A 25,973-nucleotide genomic window follows, 5' to 3' on the forward strand; every position below is an offset into this window, starting at 1 on the left:
GCGGTGTCTATCTATGCACTGCCTCGTGCATACTTTAGACCAAAGGACCAAGCTTACTGTGTGCTCCACACACACACACCCCATCTCGCTGTTAATGAGTGTATCAGTCATACTTTAATCATGTTTAGCATGCAGCGTTGCTGGTGTGCGAGTCCCGAACCTCTTTAGCATGTACCATGCATCATAGCTCGGAGTGAAATCCTGCTGGCTGTTAAACTAATGAGTGACATCCGCTGGTCCGAATCATACCCGAGACCAAGTTGATGCTGTTATGTACAAACTATCTCATCTAAGGTATGGAATCAGAGCAATGGCTCAAGAGCCGTTCTCATAAATCTCTGCGATTGGGAGCAGCTTTGTTTAAGTTTGCATGTTCTCTCTGTGCCTGCATGCTTTTATTTTCAAGTTTTAATGAAGTACTCTGAAATCACCCGCGATCCAAAGATTAGCTTGTTAGGTTAATTAATGACACAAAAATACTTGTAGGCCTGAAGGTGTGTGTTGTGTGTGTGTGTGTGTGTGTGTGTGTGTGTTGGTTGAGATCCAAACATCCCTAAATTGGATAGCGAGCATAAACTATCGCTAAGGGGCCGACTTTATTTGAAGGGAGATATAATTAATGTGTGAAATGTGTCTTAATAGAGGCACATTTTCTTAAATTAGCTGCAAATAGTTTGCAATAATTTGCATCATTCTTGTTGACCTTTTGAGGCCGCAAACGGCAGACACGCTCACTTCTGTCTCCTTTCAGAGGCGCTTTGCCCTCGGTTTGGTCATCGCCGTGTAGAAAGTACTCTCATTTTGATTTAGGTCAAAAGATTTGACCAGTGAAGGGCACACTGCTGCTTGCTCATAAAAAAATAATCCTGGCAGTCAGCCTGCTCATTTAGGACCATTGTTCTACTTCATTGTCTTTAAATTGGTGGATTATTTTCCCAAAGAGCCCCGCAGTCTCACACAGTTTACCCATTACCGACACCCTCAAGCATCCTTAAAGCTAAAGAGGTTAGCACTTAGATGTAAGGGCGCCTGTTAAATATCATCCGAGTGTGCTTGAGCTAAAACGCTGAAAAACCTATCGCCGTGCTAACATCTGACTGAACCGTAAATGTTTTATCAAACTGCAGTCAGCGCGGCTGTTAGGTTACGTAACACATCCTTTGAGGCATTATCTCGACCCAAACGTGTTTCATTACACAATTAGCAGCGTGACCCCCCCACAGCCCTCGCTCCCCCCCCCCCCCCCCCCCCCCCCCCCCCGGCCATTCAAGATCCCAGCCCCACTTCCAGTCCAGCCCATGTCTCCAGGAGAGGGTGGAGGAAAAGACAAACAATCCATTCGTCTCTGTACGTACACAATGTGTCTCAGCGAGTGCTTCGGAACACAAAGACCCTCAAATGTTTTTGCTGCCGACTTCGAAGCCTTAAATACTCCATATGTGCCCGAGCCGGCGATCCACGTCTTTTAAAACGTTTGTCCTGATTTGAACGGGATGAATTATTAAAGATGCCGATGAAGCCCTTCTATGAGGCCTTGGCGACCGCTTCAGTCAAAAGGAAAAGCAGAAGAATGGCTCGTCTCATAATAAAATCCTTCCCTTTTAAAAAATAAAAAAAAGACAATATTTGAATCAAAGTCAAAGTGATTTCAACTGTCGGAGTGAGTGAGGCTGAGTCTATACGGCCATTGATTTCAGGTGGTCTTGCTGAGTTCTGAGAAGTGGGCATCTGATAAGAGCGGCGCCACGGCCGTCTCAGAGCCGGAGCTCAATCTTTAATCAGGGGTCATTGTGTTCCACACAGCAGCCCCAAACACATAAAAGCAGGTAGAGGAAGTGGTAAATCATACAGGCATTGGGGTCTAATTGACCACCAGAATAGGCTCCAGCCAAAATATTGTTTTCCCTTGGCGCTATCTGCTTCCATCTCGTGGACTTTCATAGAAACTGTGGCTTCCTGTTCTTGGGTGTTGGCCGCTGCATAAGTACAACATCCCCTAGTCTGTAAAAATAATCTCCAGGACCTTGTGTGAAGAAAAAGAGGGACAGAAATACATTCTGTCCCACGAGGAAGAGCTTCCCCTGCAATTCAAAAACTTTTAACAGTTTCCTCTTTAATTTGGAACAAAGCCATCTTGCCAACAAACGCCTCTGAACAGTGTCTGGATGCTCAGAAAATAATGAAATGTATTACATTTGTTTGATTCAACCGACTTAAATGAGTGTGTGAAATCTTCTGGCAATCAAACCGCAGAAAAAGGAAAAAAAGAAACTTTTCAAACACAACAGTGCAAATTCTGTCTGTGCTCATAATGTCTAGTCCTAGAATGAAATCAGGGCTCTGACAGAAATGTACTTATTGAGTACAATGGGAGTTATCCAACTATATACAACTAACACGACTGACGCTGCCCAGCTGACATTTGGGAGAGATGTGTTGTGTGGCGTTTGTGGGGCGTCAGTGTGTTCCAGCGTGATCCGCCTCAACATAAAGCTATTGTTCGACAACAGGCGACGGACTCACTGCGGTCAGATCAAACGGCAAAAGGAAGACCGTCTAGACAAAATAATCCCTTTAATAAACTGTTCAGTACAGTCCTTCTTAAATACTTTTAGAACAAGACTACTTGACATGTCTGAAAAGCAAAAAAAAAAAGCTAATAAAATCTCAATTTTGCACAGTTGACCCAATGTATTCTATTACCTTTCCCGAAGCCTTTACCTTCACCAAAGCTAAGCGGCAGCATATCTTGCGAGGTCATTGTCTCGACGAGGTTTGTCTCGTCCCAGACTGGCAGGGATCACAGCGTCTCCACGTAAACAAGGTGACCTGAACGTGGCCGGCATTGCTAGTTTCACCAGCCGTCATTTAGAGAATGTCAATATTAAAAACACCATCACAGCCTATTTTGGAACTGCATTCTATTTCAACACGATGGATTATTGTCATATTGCTCTTCAATCCTGGAGTGATGAATAAAAAAACCCTTTGATTTAAACGCTTAAGATTATTGATATCAATCAGCAAGAGGACAGTGATTTGATCATTTTTTTCCCTTACAAATTGAAGCAATGCTGTAAATAATGCCATTAGATGAATGCACCGAAGCAGTCGCTTGGTTTTTTTTCGACTGTTCGTTGAATCATAGCCAACAGTTCTGAGTGGCTTGTTGTGAGGACGACTTTGATGTATTTAATTTGAGGTGTAAAACAAGTAATGCTCATTGCATATTTTGTGGAGCTTCTCAAACAAAACAGACTCAATACGATGAGTCACTGTTTGTTTGTATCAGCTCTCTGAAGCCGAATGGGAGCAGCAGGGACCTCAGTTCTACTACAAACCTGATCTGTGTGTGAATTGAGAGATGTGAGCGTGTGGTTATGAAAATGTCCTGTTTTAAGTGGACAAATTTGTTCATTATTTTTGTGCATCCACCATGTCAAAATAGGGGCTCCATACAAACAAGGTAAAAAAAAATAAAAAATCTTCAAAGTCAGAAATTCAGGATTTAATTAAAGGACAATTTATGTAATCAAATTTGTGAGGGGAAAAAAAATGACTATCGATAGCATTTGGATTTCTGGGGAAAAAGAAACAGCTGCCAAACAAATATACTGCAAAGGGAAATTACATTTTTAGCTCCAGGACATTTAAGCATCAATTCCTGCAATTCAAATGTGCATGGCTGCATTGTTATGATAATGATAAAAAAAAGAAAAACTAACATTTTACGATTCTATCCAACCTATGCTATCACTATGACAATGTAAAACTCAGGATTTCAATAATCAAAATTCTGTGTGTGGGAGTCAGCCTCTTCCAGAGACCACCTTCATCCCATCAGCTGCTGAAACTGTAGCTAGTTTAGAAAACACGAGACAGCATTCACTGGACATTCAGCTCTGATTTTAAAGCATGGCAGGAAGAGGAACCTCTAATTAAAAATTAAATATTGTGTACAATGGCATCCTGGAGTTTTCTGTAACTAGTGACAGTTGTTTCAATAACCTAGCTCCTTAGGCAAACTTTACAATTCAGTTCCAAGTTTTTTTTTTTTTTTTTTCAATTTAACATCCAGCTCAAATGAGTTTGGCCCTTGAAACTTTAAAGTACTGTTTTTTTATGCAGAATGTATTTTATAACAAACTTCCAGCTCATTTACTTCATTTAGCTAAGGATTAGAAGCCTTATGTTTGTTTGGATAATGACTAAGTTTGAGAGAGTACATTTGTGCATAGCAGCTAACCCGGTTAAAAAAAAAAAAAAAAACATGATATAAAATAAAACTTTCTCCCTTTCAACTGCACAGTCGTGTTCCTGCACATTTAAAAAGTTGTTTACCCGTAAAGTATGGAAGACTAAAAGTTCCCACTCAGGGTTTTGCAATCTGTGTCAGTGCGCGGCGACGCCGATCCAGCACTGCACCGGCGTGAGGAAGCCTCCTGCTAATTGTAAACAGGAGAGGGAGGTGAGCACTCTGTCGAGCAGAACACAGATCTCCTCTGTAGAGCTGCAAAGTGAAACACTGATTAGTGACGCTACATTACTCCGCTTTGTCCAAGGGCAACTGTTTCATATCAGCTAAAGCGTTGGAAGCACAGACGCTAACCTCAGCACTCATAAATGTCCTGCAGCTGTGGTGAGACGGACATTTTAATATCAGAAATAGTGATTGTATTCAAATTTGCGGTCAAAATTATACGAAGGGATAATTAGTGTTTCGGCAGTTTTTCCAAATCGGGGGCCCGGAAAATGGAGATGAAGATAAAGCTTTGAGGCTGATGTAGATAGATGTGCTAATGTGTCGGGCCATCTGCACTATATGCATTTACTGTAGCATCGGTCCTCACTGAATGCATCGAATACTCAATCGTGCAAACTTCCACTGTGAGCCGGCACACAGACACGTGTGTGTGTGTGTGTGTGTGTGTGTGTGTGTGTGTGTGCGCGCGCTTCTAATCCTCTCATCTTCTATTGTTAGGCTTCTATTCAGCGACCACCTCATCTCACGCTAAGCAGTCACCTCCTCCTGAACTGTCACCCCTCATATTCCACCCGTGCAGTTCCTTCCATTAGTTTAATTAACTCTCCTGCGGGTCTCGGACCCTTCCGCTAAGCTATGACTTCAGCGCCTGGCTATTAGAGGAGGCATGCCGCAACCAATTTCTCCGCCGAGTGTGCAAATCTAATGACAACGCCTTGCTGGTCAGACTGAATCATTTCAGTCCAATTAAGCATGAGAGGAATCCGATCATACATGTCGTCCTTTTGTTGAGTGAAATACACCAGTCTTGTTCATGAGAATCAGAAGATTCTGGTTTTAAGGTCATACATTGTGGTGAAATTATATTTTGTAGCAAGTTCTGAGTCAGTGGTAAACTCTCTATTGAAACGCTTTGCTGGATAACTGGGCCTCCTCCTTCCTCTCTCCAGGATAATTCTTCAGCTGGGGAGGAGGAAGCGTTGTGTCTCATCACAGGACTTCGCAGGTGTATTCAACGGGGATGCGAGCCTCGGCTACCCAGCCAGTGTGCTGCTGTTTAACTGTCATGAGCCAGCCCGCCGCTATTTAGAGCTACGGCGCCTTCAGACAGCAGCGTCACGCCGCAGAGTGGAAGCAGACGACAATTTTACAACGGCGCTGTGGGAAGTGGCAAAAAAAAAAAAAAAAAAAAAAAAAAAAAAAAAAAAAAAAAATTGTCTTCTTAAACCAACTCCGTTTGTCAGGATGTTCATCTGGAAAATGAAAACAAGGCAGCAGGTAGGCTGCATCAGGAAGGGAAGAAAAATGGCAGATACACACTCCAGTGGAGCAATGAAACACTTGAACCGTACGACAAGTTTGCAATTCAAAGCTCTTACTCCACACAGTTACTGCTCAACAATAAATTATGCCAATAGTTGATTGTTTCCGAACCATTTTACTTCTAGATGAATCAATTTTGTTGTTTTCCTAACCAGTCTCTGAGAGGTCCACATGGTATCATCAGGGACAGAATGGCGAATAAAAACTGTTGATATGAAACGTGACATGATGATTTAATGATCACATCTCGGTCGCTAACAGAGCAGCCAGTACGGAGTCCGAGGATCCAACTCTCCGACTTGTTCTTGGCGCAGTCTTTCGCAGCAGTTGCCTGACCTTTTGACATGTCACTTTGACAAAAGTTTGTAGAGGAGTCGGGGCAAAAAAAAAAAGCCAGAGAGGAGCAGAACAGCTGAGGGTGGAGGTATTGACATTTTTCTCAAATTTTCTCAAATTGTTGCTCAAAAAGACAGGACAGTGACAGTAAATACTTTTTAAAAGTTTTCTAGCTGTGACATGTGTGTTTTTTTTTTTTTCTTTACTGCTGCTATTTCTGCTGGTTTTTCAGCAGCGTTTTACTTGTTTTGATTTGCTACACTATTTTATAAATGAGTATAATAGAAAACCAAAGATTTGTGTTGGTATATGAGCATGTGGAAGATTCTCTAAATACACCTGATTGAACAAAACACTAAATCAATCACATACATGGATGACATTGTACTAGAGTTCAAACTCTGTGACCGCTCTCCCACTGTTTCTGGGAGGATCGTCGGCTCATGCAGCTTTCTCAGTCTTTTCCACCCACTTTGAATGAATCTTTTGTTCAACTCTCAGTAATCCCACAGCACATGACACATATCTATTCACTCCTGTTTGCGTGCTGCCTTCGCTGTTGCATGCTTTCCAGGGATATTTACGTGAATCTGAAAACTGAAGCCAGCATTCAATCATCGCTTCGACTATTTGGAGCAAAACTCTTCCTTTGCAATCACAGGATATTTCAGACTGGCGGTAGCGAGGGGCCGGCCGGCACCGACCATCACAGAGCCCCCTAAACTGTCTAAAAACGGCAAACAACAGCGACGGGGGAACAGGCCGTGTCATCATTCTTGCATTAAGCAGCCGGCCATCAGATATGGAGGGCAGTGGGGTCAGTGGTGGATACCTGCCACGGGGGCCTCGTTCCACCGACAGCATAGTGATAAACCATGACAAGCATAAGGAGGCTGCAACCGTCTCCCAGGGGGACAGACGCTGCGAGACAAACCGAAACCTCTCACTTACTCTCCTGTCATGGCATCAGGGTGACCCCGCAGCATAAGGTCTGGACTAAGCAGACCATTAGCCACAGTCGGCGGGTGAAGGTGAAAGATCTCCACCCACACAGTGACCCCCTGCAGATGACATGTTATTTAAGAATTTTCACTCTCACAGCCTGGCTTGTTCTGTTACTGCAGCTATTTTGGGTGTTTTGGTCCCACTGAGGATTGTATGCAGCAAAAAAAGTTTCAACAATCATATAATTTACACCTATTTAAAATGTTTAAAAACTGGCAGGAGAGCTTTAGACAGGAGGCGTATGCACCATATGTCCTCATGCTGGCCAATGCAGACGGAGGACCACTTAGTGTGTTACAGGGGCTAGCTTTATCTGTGCGTGTTTGTTTTACCCCCCATCAGCTCTGCTGCAGTTTCCTCCCCAAAACCAGGAGTAAGAGCTTCAATCTGTTTCTTTATCTCTGAGCCAAGTAAACTAATACATGTGTCCAATGCACTGCGCTTTCTGGAGAGTTGTCTGCACTGTAGGTGGTCCCTGTCAGACTGCTGTTCCACATAGTTTTCTAGTTACAGCATTGATCGTTACATCTTTTTTTTTCTTTCTATTTTTTTTTGCTATCTCTTGTTTAAATCGCGATGAGAGTTTAAACAAAAAAAACGTGATCACGGAAGGACAAGCTAAATATTTTTACATGATTCTGCAAAAACGCACATGTTCATCAGCATCAAACAGAAAGTCGATACAATATGTGTAAAATGAAATGACCACACCGATGTAAGAAAATTCCATTATTGCTCACGGACAAGTTTTAAAAGACAGAGGCAAAGCAAAAAGCGTGGATCCACTTAACGCTTTACGTCGGTGCTTAAGCATTTCCCAAGGTAACCATTACTGCCACAGTGTGCTGGCTGCATAATGATGACCGCAGAGCGACTGCATGCAGCCAAAGTTCCGCTGGTGGTGATCGCATATGAAAGGTTGCAGGGGTCTCCACATTTAATAGGTATCTCTCTCTTTGGTGCAGGAACTTCCTAGAGACATCAGTTAAATGCTGCACAGTTTGACTTGATCCAGCCATTAATATGAGGTATTTAGGTTAGGGACCATAGCAGGCAGCCAGGGGCCATATTAGCATAACCTCTCTGGCAGAGGTAAACATCAGCTCTCGCCAAATTATTTTTCCCCCGATTTTCACCTGTGAACTTTGGCCTTAGCTGAACCGACATGTGTTTATTTCCTCCCGCAGTGATAAATTGGCTGCATGGCGAAGCCTCTATCAGCACAGCTAAACCCTTACGTCTGCAGCTTACTCACACAGTCCCAGTCATCCCAAGCTTGGATTTTTGAAGCTTAAGAGAGAGAGCATGCCTGCATATGTGGGTCCACGTGTCAGTCGGTAGGTGCAGAGAGGAAAGAAAGTCGAGGAAATATAACCTGAAGGCAGCCGAGAGAGAGAGAGAGAGAGAGAGAGAGAGAGAGAGAGGAAAAAAAAAAGCCAATTCATCTAGCCTTGGGTACCCCAAAATTGCTAATTAGACCACAAATCACGAGCTTGCATATGACCACATCCCCAGATGAGTGTTGAGCTAAGCACAGCGAGCAGCCATCTTAAATCACGCCTTAATCCACAGCTCGTCTCAGCCTCCTCGCCGCACCGTGGCATCCACATGCAAACCCCTGCTCAGGAGTGAGACGCAGCCGGCATTAGGAACGATAGACGAGGAGGAGAAATTGAAGAATGGAAGGGAGGAGGAAGCTCGCATAAAGAAGCAGAAAATTAATTCCTGGGGAGAGGTGGATGCAGTGGAGGATTGGTTAAATTCATTTTAAAATTAGAGTTGCTGGGGTAAGTATTGTAGGTATGTGTGTAAAACAGAAAGAAGAGAAATCTAAATTTTCCTCTGTGGCCTGTGTTTTGCTTTTACTACTTCCTCTTACGAGCACCTGAGGAATCCAAACTCAGGGATATCAAAATAGAAGCTATTAAATTATAATTAGCACAGATTATATAAAACAGCACAATATCTGAGGAGGATTTCAAATGTTCAGCACTAAAAGTATAGCAACTAGTAACTTGTGTCAAAGGCAAATGCACTGCAGTGTGATGAATTTCTCCAATGGCATCATATATAAAGGTCTTTCACCTGCTGACAAAACTTTCTTGATGGTTTGAAAATTCTTTCCTTCCCACTTTTGTGCAATCAGTGCAACAATAAAGTTCCAGTTGGGCAGCAGCTTTTCCAGTACAGACACCAGAAAATTGTGATATACCGGAGAAATGACAAAGAAAAAATAGCCAGTTGTGTTATTTTTATGAACTCTGTAGCTCCCATGTATTGTAGCTGTCACAATGTTTGGAATAGAAGCAAAAATATTAAATCAGGATATTTGCTAAGATTTTTAGTGACTGAAATCTGAAATAAATAAATAAAACCTCCTGGAGGAGCTGGAGAAATCCCCACACATGCACAGGACGATCATGCAAACCCCAAACAGAAAGGCCGTCCTACCCAGCCTGCTCCCTCCGCTGTGAGGGGGAAAGTGCTGAAGAGCAACTGTGTAGCCTCGGGATCTGAATTCTCGCCACCGACCACGAGTTTGATCAAGTGTCGATTTCATGCAAATGACTTCAGCTTCAAGAAAAGAGGTCACGCTTCTAAAAGGAGTGAAGGAGCGGCCTGCAAGATCCTGCAGTGAGCAATTAAAGCAGCTAATAGCTGGAGATGCTGATGTTCACTGGGACGGTTGACAAAGTGGTCCTTTATCCTCTGGCTTCAGTTTTTTTTTTTCCCCCCTCCTGCTGGATGCTAAAAATGTACTGAAACAGAGGAAGTAACAGATTAACAGCTCTATTTATATTTTCAGAAACTGGACACATCAGCACACAGCTCGCGCTCAATGAAAAGGTCCCTATTGACGGTTCTGTTTAATGCACCTTTCCGCTCGAAAAACAGAAAAATAACATAATAAGAAAGGACATTTGGGAAGCTGCATGAAAGGTTTAGACTGTCACTTATGTCTTCTTCTTCTTCTTTTTTTTTTCCAAAACACAAAATAGAGCTTCTACCCCAATAATCCCATAATACGCCTACATTATTTATCAGCCCTCGCAGGTATATGAGCTCCAACCTAAATGAATCATGCGACTCAACAAGACAAAGGAGGGCAGGATTGAGTGATCTCTCCTCTACCTGCTACTGTGAGCGGTCACCTCAAATCAACATGAATGTCTTTTAAATTTTAGGAGGGATTCTGGTGGCTGGCAGCCGTTTTAAATTCCGCTGTAGCGACGCTCAGGCTACCATTACTGTTGTGAACAACGGTGCTTCATAAACCAGATTAACTCGCTGATGTTAGTGCAATCACGGAGCTCCGATCCACATGTGTTGATTTAAAGAGCGAAACCGTATCACACACTCCACAGGCAGCGTTATCCCTCAGAAATAATACAGTACAAAAACCGGCTTGAAGCACTCTGAGCTATCGCCCTCTCTGCGCTCAGCACGCACCCTCAGCAGCCATTACTCTTGCAGCTGTTCTGCAAGCTAAGCAGGGACAACAATGGCTCCATGTTTACACAGCAAGTGTCCTTATAATTTACAATCCGGACAGGAATCAATAGTTAGCAGTGTAACTCGGTAAGCCGGAGATAGTAGTGCAGGATAAACGACCCGATGAGCCCACCGGACGACACTAACAAACACCATCCAGCACTTCCAAACACTTACTTTGCGCCCCGAATGCCAAAGCACAATTTTATGCAAACACATCTCGCAGCATTTAAACAAATGATCATCAATCAGGCGTCGTTTTACAGTTCGAGGGAAGCGCCGCGCGGCTTGGAAAATTGTGCCATTATGTCACGATTACAGCTTTGCCCCCTACAGTTAACTCCTCACCTCTAGGGGGATGTGCACTCATAAAGTAAGTCATCATGATTATGAGTTTAAGAATTTGCTGAGCCGCTATCTAAGCTCATACCCGCTCATCAGCATAACCACATTAGAGAGGGAACCTGTGGGCTGGCAATCTCACACACTTCCTCAATATTGCACTCCCAGCAGGCGGAGCATGTCCACATCTATTACGTTGGACCTCAGCCACCAACTAAGCTTAATATGCAGCCAGAAAGAACACTAACACCATGTGACACCTGGAATTTAATTAATTAGGTTTACACAACACACTTGTCGGGCCAACACATCAATCTGCCCTAAACAGGAAAACCAGAAAATTTGGCTGTTTTAATAGTGGCTGTGCGTTTGGCGCCCTGGCTTTGTGTGTCTAGTTGGTGAGGGCCAGAGAACTCGCCGCTGCAGCATCCTAACTGCACAAACAATCAAGTCCAACAAAAACTTACTCATATAATATTAGTTCAGGGTGCAGGAATACCCTAATTTATTTCCCCACCCATAATATATTTACCTCATGTAGAAAAAGGAAACAGATTGTCAGAGGCAGTGGGAAGTAAGATGATTTGGAGCTCAATTCTGCTAAATTGGTTGCTGCCAGTGTGATACATCATGGAGAATTAAGATGCCTCTCCCCCTAGCACAAAACTTCGGCAGCCATATTGGCACATCTGTCAAGGGCCCACCCTTGACAGAGACAAATGGACCAATTCTGGCACACGATGGCTGATCCAAACTGCGAGCAATAACCAAGATGAATAATGAGTCGGCTTGGGCTCTAGCAAAAAAATTCATTTTTAATAATTAGTGTTCCTGCACCTCTCATTTTCTGGGGAAATGAGTGCAGGTACGTCTACAGGTTGATACAACGCATCAGCAGGACCGGAGGAATATAGATGATAGTGTGTTAAGCTTCCATCATTGCGTGGAACAGCTGAGAGTACAAACGCAGGGTGCAAGACGGATGAATCCCTCTCTGTTCTCCCCAGAGCGGGAAATTAATCAAGTCCAGGGAGCGCTGTGGGTACAAGAGGCTTGTAAAGAAATGTTCCAGGATGAGCACAACAAAGTTCAGAAGGTCCTTCGATTTTACAAATACTATAAAAGAGCTCAGTTCCTGCAGTCAAAATGAAGGGGGGGGGGGGAGAAAGGAGGAAGAAGAAAGAAAAAAAACCCCCCACAAACTGCACCAATAGATGGATGCAGATCGCATGAAGCTACTCTACAGAGAATCAGCGCTGACGTAGAGACTGAATACGATAAAACTGGTTCTTTTCATGAAGCTTGACATGTGTCATCTGGTGATGTTTGTCGAGATGTCGCCATTGTAAACGTGGAAAATAGAAAAGCGTGTGTTGGTTTTTCAGAGCTTGTCACTTGATGTCAGTGTGCGTTGCCCTGAAGTCCAGCAATCCTGAGAAAAAAAACAGCTCCGACAGGTTTAATAAGGATTATATAGTAAGAAAAGTTTCTCATCGAAACTACTGCAATGAAAGACTCCAAGGTTATTGGTTTTACTTGGGAACTTTTAATACATGTTGTAAATGTTCTAAGTCTAGTGAAAGGTACCCTGAAATCATTTAAAAAATAAGAAGCTGATTTGCAAAAATTTATTCTCCCACAGAATTTCTAATAATCCTTACAACTAGAAAAAGTCAACAGACTCTCATTAATTACGTATCTGAAGTGAAAATACTGATAAAATAAATATTTCACTGTTCGCGTTTCTGCGAACAGATAATTGCAACACATAATGCAATAGCTGTAAATAATGCACCTCACATACAGCAGGTGCTGTTTACATGCTGCTCGGAATCTAAATTTTGATTCGATAGTTTTTTGTTCGCCAAACTTTGTTTTCACTGCACGTTGAATAAATTTTTTCCCCCCTTTTTTTTCTAAGCAATGTCTGATCACATAATTTCCTTCAAGGATAATTTACATTTCCCATGGCGGTAATAAAAGCGTAAAATACATGCACAATAATCTGGTATATCATTGCACGGTGCCTGACCTGAAACACTTTTAGACGGCATCACATATCGCTGTAATTTTTTACTACTTTGTAGAAAACTGTGCCCATCTGTCAAGCTTCCCTCTGCACATTTTTTTTTTCTTTTTAATTCAATAATAAACCTACAAATACACTTCAGGCGTATTCCTCCTGGATGGCATGTTTTCACTGACCCATAACACGTGTGTGTTGCACACCGCTCCGGCGGGCCTCGGTGGGGGACCGCTGATTGGTTTGTTTGATGCTGGACAGAATTTCTTGTGAGTTTTTTTTTTTTTTTTTTTTTTTTCCCCCCACGCCGTGTTAATCACACAAGGTTTTAATGATGAATCAGGACTGAGACAGTCAAATAAATAGGAGTGCAGCTCATAATTAACCGCTTCATCCCTGAATCAAAGTAAGGTCGAGTCAATTCAACAGAAAACGTCCAGATTGTTGACGTGTTTACATATCAGTTGAGGATGAACCACATCAGTCAAACATAATGAGAAATACTCTCATATGACTTAAGTATAGAATGTTAAATTTTTTTTGTTGGGGAAAAAAATCTAAAATAAAGAGGCACACAAAAGAATCACATGTATTTTTACTTGCTGACCATACAGATCAAATCCACTTGCAGAGTTTCAGATGTTGTTGACATTGTTGTTTCCAGTCATTTTATATCTATTTATGTGCTACTGATTTCTGGGATGTTATCGTCAGGTATGTCAGGTTGAAATACTTAAAATCATTACATCTCAGGCAGTATTGCTCCAACTGATTGAAACGTTAATATTCAAATCATTAAAGCATCAGTGCGTGACAACGATTCACTGTGATATATACAGACAATTATGATATCTCAGTGGTGATGAATTTGCAATATCTCGTGCAGCCTTGTGATGAGAGTGAAAGAGTGATTGCAGTGTGCTCCCTGAATACATCTCAAGTGTAATAACTAATGCAAAATTTCATCTGCTTAATGTGAAAAAAAAAAAAAAAAAAACTGCAATCAACAACATCCCCTTTCATATTGCTTATTTTCATCACTGCGTGACATACTGTAATGCTATTGGACTGTGTAATACTTGAACATTAAATTCAACAGTCATTGCCTTTGAAGCATTTCTTCCACAGAATGAGAGACGCAATCATATATAGACGGAATCAGGAGGGAAGCGTCAAACACAATGGGACAAATTTCGTTTGCTGAGGCAGGAGGAGACCCGGAAACCCTCGGAAAACACAACCTCGTTCTTGCAAATTAGTAAGCCTTTCTTATCAAAGATGAAATGTGTTTTTATCTTCATCCCTGGGGAGTGTGTCCCTGGCTCTCGGTATAGAAAGCCACATATTTCACCCAATATGTGTTCCCCGCACTTCCTTAAAGCTGTATATTAAGGGAGCTTTGCTTTAAACTCAAGTGCTCCTCATACGTGAGAGTCTACCGGGAGCAATCCTCCTCTTGATTCAATGCCTCCAGGAGGCAAAGCTCCTACTGTTGGGCACCATGACAACATGGCATTGCTCTTTTCCCTACAGCTTTAGAGAGTGGGGGGGTTTGAGAAGCAGGAGACAAAGTGTAAGTGCACTGCCTTCGCCGGCAACCGACGACTTCAGCGCTACGCCGCGAGTCACAGGGTTTAGCATGTCACACCTAACAGCAGATCAGAGGAATCAAACCACAAACTCACGTCTCACTGCGTGCAGTAGTGAAACGGAGCTGCACACTAATATATCTATACTGCAGGAAATGTACGACTGATATGTTGCTCTTAAAAAAAAAAAAAATAAAAGAAAGAAAGAAAAATAAAATATGCTGCTTGCCAACTGGAAGAGAATGTGACAAAACTAAAGTGGTGAATATATACATGGAAAAGGCAGCTAAAGGAAACAGCGCGCTCTCGTAGAACTGATGGTTAATTCAAGGCCAAAATAAGCAGCCCAGGCAATCAAGAACAGTAAGTTACCCAATCTTATTTTGTATCCTCTAAAGTACTAATTAAGTTGGATCAACATAGTAGTTGATTGAAAATGGCACGTCCTTCACTTCATTATACCAGACATGAGTGGAAAGATTGCTAATGATCATGAGCAACCCTTACTGAAGTAGGAAAAAAAAAAAAAAAAAAAAAAAAAAGTCGGGCTGAAGGGAAACATAATCCAGGCATATCAGACAATCGCAGGCTCGCTCGGTGGCTGCAGCGGCCCATCGCGGTGGCTTCCAACCAAGCATTCACACAGCTCCAGCTCCACTCAGGCAGACATTAGCTAGTTATTAACGTGAAAAAAAAATACACTGAGAGGCAGAGCCTTAAGCTATATTATTAATTCCTGAAGGTAAACTACTATATCATCCTAAGGATTAGAGCATATGGTCTTTGCTGCATTTTTAATTTCCACGATTTTGCACGGTTATCCTTTCTCTCCGAACCAACATCACAAATTCGTGAGTGATCAAAGCAAAAGCATAAATCTTTCATTAAGGAATGGCTCCATGTCAGCCCGAAATGTCATGTGAGCTAATTCAGGGGCTTGGCAAAATCTCATAATGCAGAAAAATTAAAATCGACTATTATCTCTGTGACGTGCGTCTATATTTTTCTACATCGACCGCTTGTATTCATTTGCCGTGTTTATTCTTTCTTCATTCTACACACTGTTAGAGGGAATCAGACATAATTCATCTGCAAATGCACGTTAAGGTGCTCCAACTGTTGTGCTGTAATTAAAACTCGAACAATAAATCAACAGGAGACCGATCAAAGGCAAACTAGTGCACATTATTGGCCACAAAAACAAACTACTGATAAAAGAACCCGGAAAAATGAACAGATATGATGCGAGAACCTGCAGGGACATAAAAAGCAGGGAAATTAATGCACAGCCCTGTTCCTGTGGGAATCTTATGTTGAGTCTGATTCGGTCCCTCTTATGAAAAATGCCTCACACCGTGCATATGCACACGCACCTTCAAATGACTTCAGGGTGCGGGTTTCGAGCTTTCTTCCATTATGGCCCATAATCAGAGGAAGCACATGCATGACATGGGATGGACTGATGAGCCGCCCTGTCGCTCTGCACCTCGTTTCTCAACTCGCTGGACAATGTATAGAGAGACAAAAATCTGAGGGTGTAGCACAAAAGCTGTATATATTTTGGTTTTGATGATAGCAACAGCAATAAAGAGTTAAAGAATCCAAAAGTATGTCTATTTCTGGTATTCTACACATTCAAAACAGTAAAAAATGCCTCATAGCTACCAAAAATGACACATTTCCCACAACACAGCCCACATTTACAAAATGTTTGTTAAACTTCCAAAACTGAAATAAGTTCTGGATTTAATAATCTTTCAATGGAGTTTTTTTTTTATTATTATTGATTGGCTGGAGTTCCTGACACTCGTATCACTCTTTTTAACGGTTCTCCCCCACAGTGGTCTGTTCACCGGCAGGCCTCCCACTGCGGGCTGCAGAGTGTTTCTCTCACAGCGCTCCGCTGCATGCTGTCCACTTCTGTGTCTTGCTGGTGGATCTCAAGGATGTTTTGCACCACTACCTGCTAGCTTTAGGCTAACCCCGGTGCGCGCCTCTCTTTTTTTACACTCACTTGCACAGAGCAAATGCCCTTAATAACCATTTAGCTGCAAAGGCACGCTTGTCTGTCCTCTATTCACAGCCTTGGCCGCTAATTACCTTCCTGAAGTAATGGACATTTTCTGTGTTCCCTCAATGCATTCGCCTTTTCTCAGTGCAGTCGGCCAGCTGCCTTCGCTGGTAGTCCACACAGGCCGCAAATGAAAAGAGGAATCAAAAATCCTCCTACGTCAGGCGGTTAGTTCCGTATCGCCACGTTTCTTTTTTGAAGATTCAATCTTGGATGAATTTTGATTCCACCTCTTACTGAGCATTTATGTAACTACGAACAAGCCCAAAAAAAATTAACATATGTCCTGGACGGTTACAATATAAGCATCAAAACAGTCTTTGACTCTGTTTGCATAAAGATGTAGTGGCTGTCAAATGGTCCTAAGATTTAATTGACCAAAGACATTTGGCAAGTCTAATTAGAGCCTTGTGTCTTAATTAGAAAAAGAGAAAGAACTCCACATGAATATTCAGACAAAGTGTGTCCCGCCGGACTGTGGACTCACGTTTGGCCCTTGTACTAAGAGACAATGACTGAATTGGCAAAATTAAAAGCTCTACACAGAGAAAAGAAGATGAATAAAGATACAAAGCTCTTGCTGCTTCCCGCAGTGTTTAAACATAGCGGTGGTTCCCCTCAAATAAATCAAATACCACTGCCTCTAACAACATTGAAAGAACATGTTAACCTTTATGGAGCAAGAAGAGAAGTGGCATTTCACTCAGCAAAAAATGACATATCGGGAATAAAACCGTTGTTTAAAAAGCTCAGCTTCAAATTAGAAAAATCCAGCTGGCTAAAGTCCAGAAGCCTGTTTATTCCTTATAATGTCTACAGATCCGTCTTGACATTTCACTAAGACCACTAACAAACAACAGGTGTGTGTTAAAAGCCACACGTTATTGCCGTATCTCACAGACTATAAGACACAGCCACCAAAGGAAACCGTCATGAAAAGGTGGGGAAATAAACAAAAAAAAAAAAAGTATATTTTATATTTTAGCACTCTGACATGACTGCTCCGTTGACCGACGATTAGCTTTGTTTATCTCTGTAGTTCTCCAGTCTCACATTTTCCAGACACTCTTTGCTGCATATCTGATCATTTTTAATACCTTAAAGAGCGACTATTTTAAAGTTAAGACAACAGTGAAACAGTTTCAGCTGAATCAGCGTCTTTTCTCTGATTAAATTCACTCACACCGAAACAAAATCTAACATATTGAGGCAGTCTCATCAGAATCATCTTTTAATCCAACAGAAAGACGAGATTGATTTTGATGTTATATAGGAAGCACAACAAATGAAAAAGGCGACTTAACTCTTTTTTTTTTTTGGGGGGGGGGGGGGATATTTGAAGCTATTAGGATTCCAAATAATGGGCTCCAAATACCTTGCACACAGTGGGGGGAAAAAGCAATCACGCCTGGGTAGTCAAAGCAGAAATTCTTTCACTGCCTCGACTACATGACTGGGGGAGACGAGGACTGCTATCAGGGGTGACATGAATACCAAACAAACTTGAGTCCAAAGTAAGCACAGTTCGCTTTTCGCTGTTATTTGCACAATTTTCTTGCCTAAAACCATGAGATTTGGGGCCCACAGCTGCAGAACCACAGACAAAATATTCCATCAGTATAATCATTTTCAGCGCTGCGATGCACTTCACTACCAGAGGGACCCAGTTAGTTATTTACAAGGTGGTGTTTTTGGACCTTGGAACCTGTAAATACAATTCCGCTGGCTGCTCTTTCCTTCCCGAGCCCTTCCAGTGAGGTGCCCTCGATCAAAGCGCATAACCTCCATTTCCCATCGGAGCGGCTTGATGGCCGACAGGGGGCTGTGTTTGCACTGGGGTGTGTGTGTCTCTGAATGAGAGGCAGCGCTCTAAAAACACCAAATATGCTTTTCAGAACTGCCCAAAAACAACCGCAACATGCTTACGTGTCGAGGACTTCGGCAGACGCTTTCAACCGATTACCGCCGTGTGGTATCAGGATGCAGAGAAAATAATTAACTTAAAAAGACCAAATAATGAAATTTATGGCTGCTAAGTGCCCAGCAGGCACTCTTCAAGTGCTGCAGATGGGCCGGATAATCAAAATGTTACAGGTGAACAGAGTTCTTTAATTTTGTTTGCTACAAATATGAGAATGGCTTTTCAATTGTTTTTTTTGTTTTTTTTTTTAGCATTTTAATAACAGGAAACACAAAATGAACACACTCAAAATAATGTGTGATAGAGCTGAAGTCAAAAGGTTAACTCTTATGATGATTTATTAAGATTTCAGACATCTGGATTCATCTTCATCATGTCTGTCATTGGACAGTCGTAAGTCTTCTACATTCGGATGGCTTCCTGGTAGATTTTGAATTTTACGGATATTATAAACTCGAGGAGTTCTGTTCGTGGGAAATCCGCGTGCCAAATTCCGTCGGAGACAATAGGATATTAATACAAGGGTTATTTGATAAAAGGATATTTTCTGGCATGCTAAAATAAACTATTTCCATAATTACGCTTTGCTGAATGCATTTATTTGCAGAGACTTTCCACTCTGATTCTTATGGCTCAGCTGCGGCCACTTCAAGGCCGCCACCCCAAAACAGACACGTATGCAAATGCATATTACACTGAGAACATTCACACACATAAAAGTGCACATAATGAATCATCCATTAGAGCATACATCAAACTGTTCACTCTGGGCCTCCATATTCATCCATCTTCCCAATTTGTTAAGGTAGATGGCTGAAAAATTAAGAGGAGAGGGCAAACCTAAATCCTCACAAGCACTTAGGTTGACATTAAAAGCATGCACATTATCAATAAGAGCGCAAATTAAAACAACCAGTCACGTTTTCACAGCTCGGCCCACCGCATGTCTGCTGAGGACACTCACCAACTAAATGTCTCACATTACTCTCTGTTTTTTTTTTGGTTTGTTTGCACTTCATGATCGACTTTCATCTTCATCAAATGAGTTCGAGTCTGTAAAAAGCTCTAAACCTGATCCGCGCCGCAAAATAGACATTTAAGCAACAGTGACTTGATTATGCGCGGCAAATCACAATAGGCTACATTATAATCTGAACATTAACTCACTTTGCTATAAATCGATGTTTTTCTTTCCCCATCGCATTAATTTAATTACAGTTATTAGGAGCAATAAAAACACAACAGAGGTATGCTATTATATGAATACTAAATGGGCTACCGCAGTGACGAGGGAATAAGTATTGCCGGTGAAACGCGAGACGAAAACACAAAATAGGACGACACAGAAGGAGTGTGTAAACCCCCCCCAACCCCCCACCCTCGGTGAGGTGACCGGTGCACAGACGAGAGCTCACCTGAATAGGACCAGTAGGGGTCACCAGCTGTCCTCCTCTCCCTCATTACGCCTGTGTTTCCATGATGGCCCCCTCCTGCGTGGTGAGGCTGGCCACCCGATCCAACTGTGGGAGGCAGAAATAGAGGTCAGACGAACCGCCGGCGGAGAAAAATCTTTCTTAAAAGGACCAAAGACGACGCCGATATCAAGCTTGGGTCTGCAAAAGATTCGCGGAAAATTAAAAACCTTAATACTAAATTTAGAGGGTAGAAAAGTAGCAGGATCGGATAAGTATGCATGACATCCTTCCACAATCCAAACAAATACTTCAGTCCGTCCTTCTGTAATGTGAAGGCTCTTAAATGCCCATTTATTGCGAAACGCTTGTGTAACCTGTGTCGAGTGTCTCCAGCCTGCATGAACACAACTTGGATGAAGCAGGTACACAAGTCAGATAACCGACACAAACCACTTCCGGTTCTCTACTCCGGAGGTTATGTTCTGGTATTACGTGTGATTTATCACATCTAATACATTTAAGGATTCACTCTGACAACCTAAGAATCAGAATAAGAAACATGAACTTTTAAAAATGTACTAATCTAATCCTTTTGAGTCGCTGTGACATTTAATTTCTTTTTGAGTAGACTGAAGGTTATTTGCAATCAGCTATTTTAAGTCTTAAGGCAGCACAACCTCAAACTGTAATTCCCCTGTATGTATCTATTGTTTCACCGCTGGTGTGTGTGTGTGAGTGTGTGCTCAGGCTGAAGGAGGCTGAAATGAGTGCAATGTCAAAGACACGGAGTGACTGAATGACTCAATGTATTACTGGAATAAAATGGTGAAATAAATCAAGAAAAAAAAGAGCACTGATTTGTAAAAGATTGCTGTGAGCATTGCGGACGTCATTCGCTGCCTTTCAGTTTTTTTTTTAAAATCATAGTGAACTCAAATTTTACTGTCAAATATAAATTGGTGGTTATGCCCAAGTAAATGTCAGAGACTGAACCTAAAAGAAGGGCCTGAAGCTGCATTAGTATACAGTAAGTTTGAGTCCCTCAATACTTCTGTTTCACGGAAATATTTAGTCAAAGTCCCTAAAATTCTTCTCATTTTAGTCGTTTCAGTCAAAACCCCTAAAGATGGCAGGTACTGAGATATATTTAATAAGTGAACCAAGTCTTCTCATAAATAAACTCCTGAATATCTTTGTCTCTGGTCACGTACAAGTGGACATGCAGTAGATAATACTGGAGCGATAACGATGCTGTGTACAAAAAAACAAAAAACAAGTGCTTTTATTCTGAGCCATCAATTGACACAAAGAGTTAATGGGCAGTAACGATCACCACTGTTTGGATCTACAGAAAACAAGAGGCGCTTCCTCCACAGCCTGAAGACTCCTCCTGCTCTCTTGTAGTCAACATCCATCACATCTCACGGCCGGATTTGGACGCCAGGAAAGAAAAGAAGACGCGCGCCGGATTGTCGATACGCGCACAATGCACGCTTTACTTCGTGGCAGCTTCCCCGCAAAGCTCCGATACACAACTTTGAATTAATGAAATGCAGAGAGCCTATGTTACCGAAGTGTTGACAATCTGTCCCATATCCTCCGGGCACAAAAGTCTTTTTAACTCCATTGAGAAAATTGCCCAAAAGGAATCAAACATTGTCAACAGAATTACAGCGAACGCTCGGGGCACAAATAGTCCTTAAGCGTACACACTCCCCGGAGCATGTAGCCTCAGAATTACAACAATCAAGCTCATTGGGGAAAATGCGCCGTGCAACGGATGCAGCCGGTGCCAGAAAAGAAGAAAAATGTCTCGTTGAGGCCATTGTCAGTCATGTGCACAAGCAAAATAAGAGTGTTTTGTGTTGCTTAAAGCAGTCAAAACCCGCTGTGGCATTCAAAACCTGGAGATTGGCTAATACCGGTTCCCTGTTGCTAGAAGGATGTGAACAATTGGGCGAGCAGATTGTTTCTGAGTGAAGGGAACAGCAGGAAAAAACTAAAACAAAAAGCAGAGATGACAATCTGGACGACTGAAAATGGAAGCACAAATCACTCACTTTCTGCAATGTAGCATTAGACTCCCTTTAGATAATCTGTGTGGTACCGCGGCTCTGTTTCTACAAACCAGTTCCACATTGTGAACACCATTGTGTTCAGCATTTTAAAACTCCTCACACGGTTTCCTTTGCAAACGTGCAGCCTGGCACAACAGTCCGTGTCACTTCCAAAACGACTAGAGCTACCAGAACAGTGCATTCAAGGAGTCTCAGCTTTAGTTCCTACAAAAAACACCAGCAAACGAGCCAAGAAAACACTTTTTCTTTTCCCGGCACTCCGGCCACAGCGGTCTGAAAACACTGATGACTAATCCTCCTCCAATGGAAATGTCAACCGGACATTTACGATAGAGATCATCATTGTTTGCTTATTTAAAAGTTATAAAATCTCACTCATCAATGCAACCACATGACACAAGATATGCAACAGCGTAACCATGACAACCACTGTATCCTATTCATTAGCGGTCTCGTGAGGTTAAAGGTTACTCAAGAACAATAGCAGGAGTCTCCGGACTCCTGAAGCGAAACCTCCTGTTAGACAATGAGGCGTAGTTAGCCTGATCAGCATGTACACACACATCAAACACACACACACACACATACACACGCCTAGTCGCTTAGGCAAGCTCTGCTCTTACTAATAGTTGCATCATTACTGAGGATTAATTAAACTAAGCACAACATCAAGTCGTATTTTCTGGCCTTTTGAAAAGTTTGTGCGTTGCCGCCTCTGAAAAACGGTCTTCAGGAAAGCACGAGGCACTCACGCACTGCCTCCCAAATCAGATTCATTGCTTAGAGGGAGGTCACAGAGGCTACACGAGCGGAGTCTTAAATGGCTGCTTTGTTACTATCAGACGTACCGATTTATAAAAAAAAAATAAATTAAAGAAAGAAGAAGAATAAGCGACACGGGTTAAGACACAGTGTGAAACGGAGAGGGCGGGGAGCCTTGGTGAGACTTGGAGCATATTTGAAGGCAGGTTGTGAAACAGGAGGGCTGCACCGTCTTTGATCAGAGAGCATAGGAGACAGCACCATGTCAACAGTTTACACACATCCATGTCAGCCGTCCCCTGTGGGCAAAGGATTAAAGCCACGGCGGCTCTGATAGAGCGGAGCAGACAACACAGGCAGCGCCGGGGCCCGAAGGAGGCTGGAGGAGAGCCGTGCTGCACTCACAGCCACGTACAGGAATCGGAAAATACAGGTGAATTATGTAGGTTAACTGGTAGGAGACCCTACATGTGCTACGTAACGCCCTAGATTTCCCCAAATCTATTTTTTGAAATCCGAGAAGAAGAAGAAGAAAAAAAAAAAGAAACGCTTGAAAACACCTACAGATCAACACTTTGTACACTTTATAGAGCTGCAAAAATCATTTTTCCTTTTTCTATTGCCCAGAGGGCAGTTAAATCATCTACACCACCATTAAGCCCTACTATTTGTTCCATAATATCACACTCAACAACAAGCCAAGAACCCCCGAGAGCCCTTGAAAAACAGCCGCCTAACAACGACCACAGGAGCATTTAACTTGCATTACTCATTGGGGGACGGAGCTAAAATATCAATCTAATCGCCGGCGTTCGCGTCAGGTATGCGAGGGATAGCCGGGCTGGCACATCCATGTCACCGAGAGGATTATTTGGAGACGGATTAAGCTATCAAATGCATCCCGGGCTACAATGTCCGTGTGATTTTGGATAAACTGTGTGACAGAGTGCCGGTGTGTTTAATGAGGCGGATAACAAAAAATGCAAAACAGAGAGCCATATTCTCTGCACCACAACAGCGTTTGTGCTGGAGATGAAAGGAGACCGAGTTTCACGGCGAAATTTCCAATGATTAGTTAGAAAATTTGAGCACTGTTAAAATTCTGTGTGATTTAGTTTCATTTCGAGGCTGTGATTATCATCCAGAATTCACCAAATATAACAGTAGACTTCTCAAATGCAGGTCCTGGTGAGTAAACACATGCTGCGAGGATTAAGTCAACTTCCAAAGCTGAATCCAAACCTCGGCTGTTTTCCACCAACGGACAGCTTAGGGAAATGCGAGTGGACATTAATTACAAGGAGTCATTTTAAATGACGGTTCCTGGATTTGACTGTAACCATAAAAATAATAAAATCAAAAAGTTCCTTGCGCTGTCATACACTGTCGGGATGTGTTTTAGTCTTTCATGGTTACCTTTACGTCTGTCCTCATTCTTCTCAGAGGTTTTCACTCTGAAAGTTGAGTCTTTAAAAAAAAGTCTTTACTGTTTCAACATTAATGATAAGTTATAGATATTTTTCTCCTGTCACTTTTCTGGGTATAATTTCTGAATCTGCATTGAAATATCTATAATATGCTGCCATTTTCAAGACTCTTGCTATCTAGTATTTATTTGGTTTTGCCATCAATTCTGTGCGGCAAAACCTTTTTTTTTTTTTTTTTTTTAATTTACTTATGAGCCTTGGTTTTTGACATATCCCTGTACCAAAAACTGCTTCATATATTTCCATAAATTTAATCTGAAAGCCAAAAAACCCTAACTTTATGTGAGCAGGCCATTTTCCAGTATAATTTATGGATTCGCTAGAGGCCAATTATAGCTGGACCATGGCCTTTGGGCCGTAGCTCGGACACATCTGAATCACTGTGGCCAGTTATAGTTAGAATTTAGTGCAGTAAATAGTCACCAAAAGTCAGGCACATTTAATCACTTCATTACAGCTGTGTTTGCATTCTATTCCAAATAGGTATGGATATTTGGTACATATTAATGAATTTAAAGCAGTTTAGATCGTTTTAACTTAATAAATAGTGGATCTACTGAGGAAAGATGGAGAAGGACGGCAGGAAGAGAAGAGGAATCCTCAGAAGACTGATGAATGCAGAAAAGGTGAACATGGAGTTGATAACAGAGGAGGCAGGGGGCAGGGTTTGGGGAAATAAACCCATTTTCCCTTTTCTTTTTCAACCGTTCCTTACAACAGCTTGTCTTGTCACAATTAACAAGACATGAAATTCAAAAAGCTGTTGCATCCCGAACCAATTATCAAGCCAAAATGCACAAATTCTACATTTTCATTTGATGCACCAATGAAGGGCAAGACGCTTCACAAAGAAGGATGTTTTAGATAAGCTGGAAATAGGAAGAGGAACACCAAAAATAAAATATTGGGTCTTAGAATAGAGCGCAAGGCCTTTTTTTATTTTTCATGTTATCTAGGTGTTCTCGTTTCATCTGATATAGAAATAAATCGAAGATCACTTAGGCTTGTTCAGCAGCCATCTGGTAATATTCGCACCGATCCTCTGTGGCAGCATTTGGCTTTAAAGGATCAAGCTGTCGATATTTTATATTTTTTGTTATTATGAGCAAATCCCATGAAAAACCCCAAACTCAGCAATGCATTTAGTATCTCAGCACTGCTCACTTTCCCTACCGAGGGCAGAATTCATCATGAAAAAGCCGCAAATACAGTTTTTTCAAATGACAAATAACCTCCCACGACAGCCGGGCGTTGAGGTTTTTAAGCAAATATTGTTCATCAACATTAATTAGAGTGCTTCTCGGGATCTAGTTTCAGTGTCGGAATAAGTTCAGTAATGAATATTTACTACAGCAGGAAATAAAAAGCCCACCATGCTCATGATCAGCGTAATGTGGTGGTCCGCGCGCAGAATGTGTCACTGAGTGAAAACAGGGTGACTCACAAGAGTGATTAGTGTTTTTTCTAAGTAACACTGAATCAGCACAGTTCAGGTTTTGGCCTTTTAATAATGATTACAAAAAAAGACTACTTCCTTTAACCTTATTTTTGGAATGAAGACTATTTATGTTTTGAACTCTGATTCTTCGGACATATTATTGGTTTGATAAATGACAAAATACATTAATCATGATTTAAAGCGATAC

At 42.0% G+C, this 25,973-nt stretch overlaps 1 protein-coding gene across 1 annotated transcript in view; it reads right to left on the reverse strand.

Annotated features, from left to right (window-relative positions):
* The window catches only part of LOC115388224 (receptor-type tyrosine-protein phosphatase gamma-like), a 110,276-nt gene that overhangs the window by 65,913 nt on the left and 18,390 nt on the right, over window positions 1-25,973 (reverse strand). The window contains exon 2 of the mRNA XM_030091231.1: window positions 20,001-20,105. Within this exon, the coding sequence (XP_029947091.1) occupies window positions 20,001-20,105 (105 nt within the window). The remainder of the gene's footprint in view (window positions 1-20,000; window positions 20,106-25,973) is intronic.

Source organism: Salarias fasciatus, chromosome 5 (genome assembly GCF_902148845.1).
Source record: "Salarias fasciatus chromosome 5, fSalaFa1.1, whole genome shotgun sequence".
In the NCBI taxonomy this organism is placed as follows: domain Eukaryota; kingdom Metazoa; phylum Chordata; class Actinopteri; order Blenniiformes; family Blenniidae; genus Salarias; species Salarias fasciatus.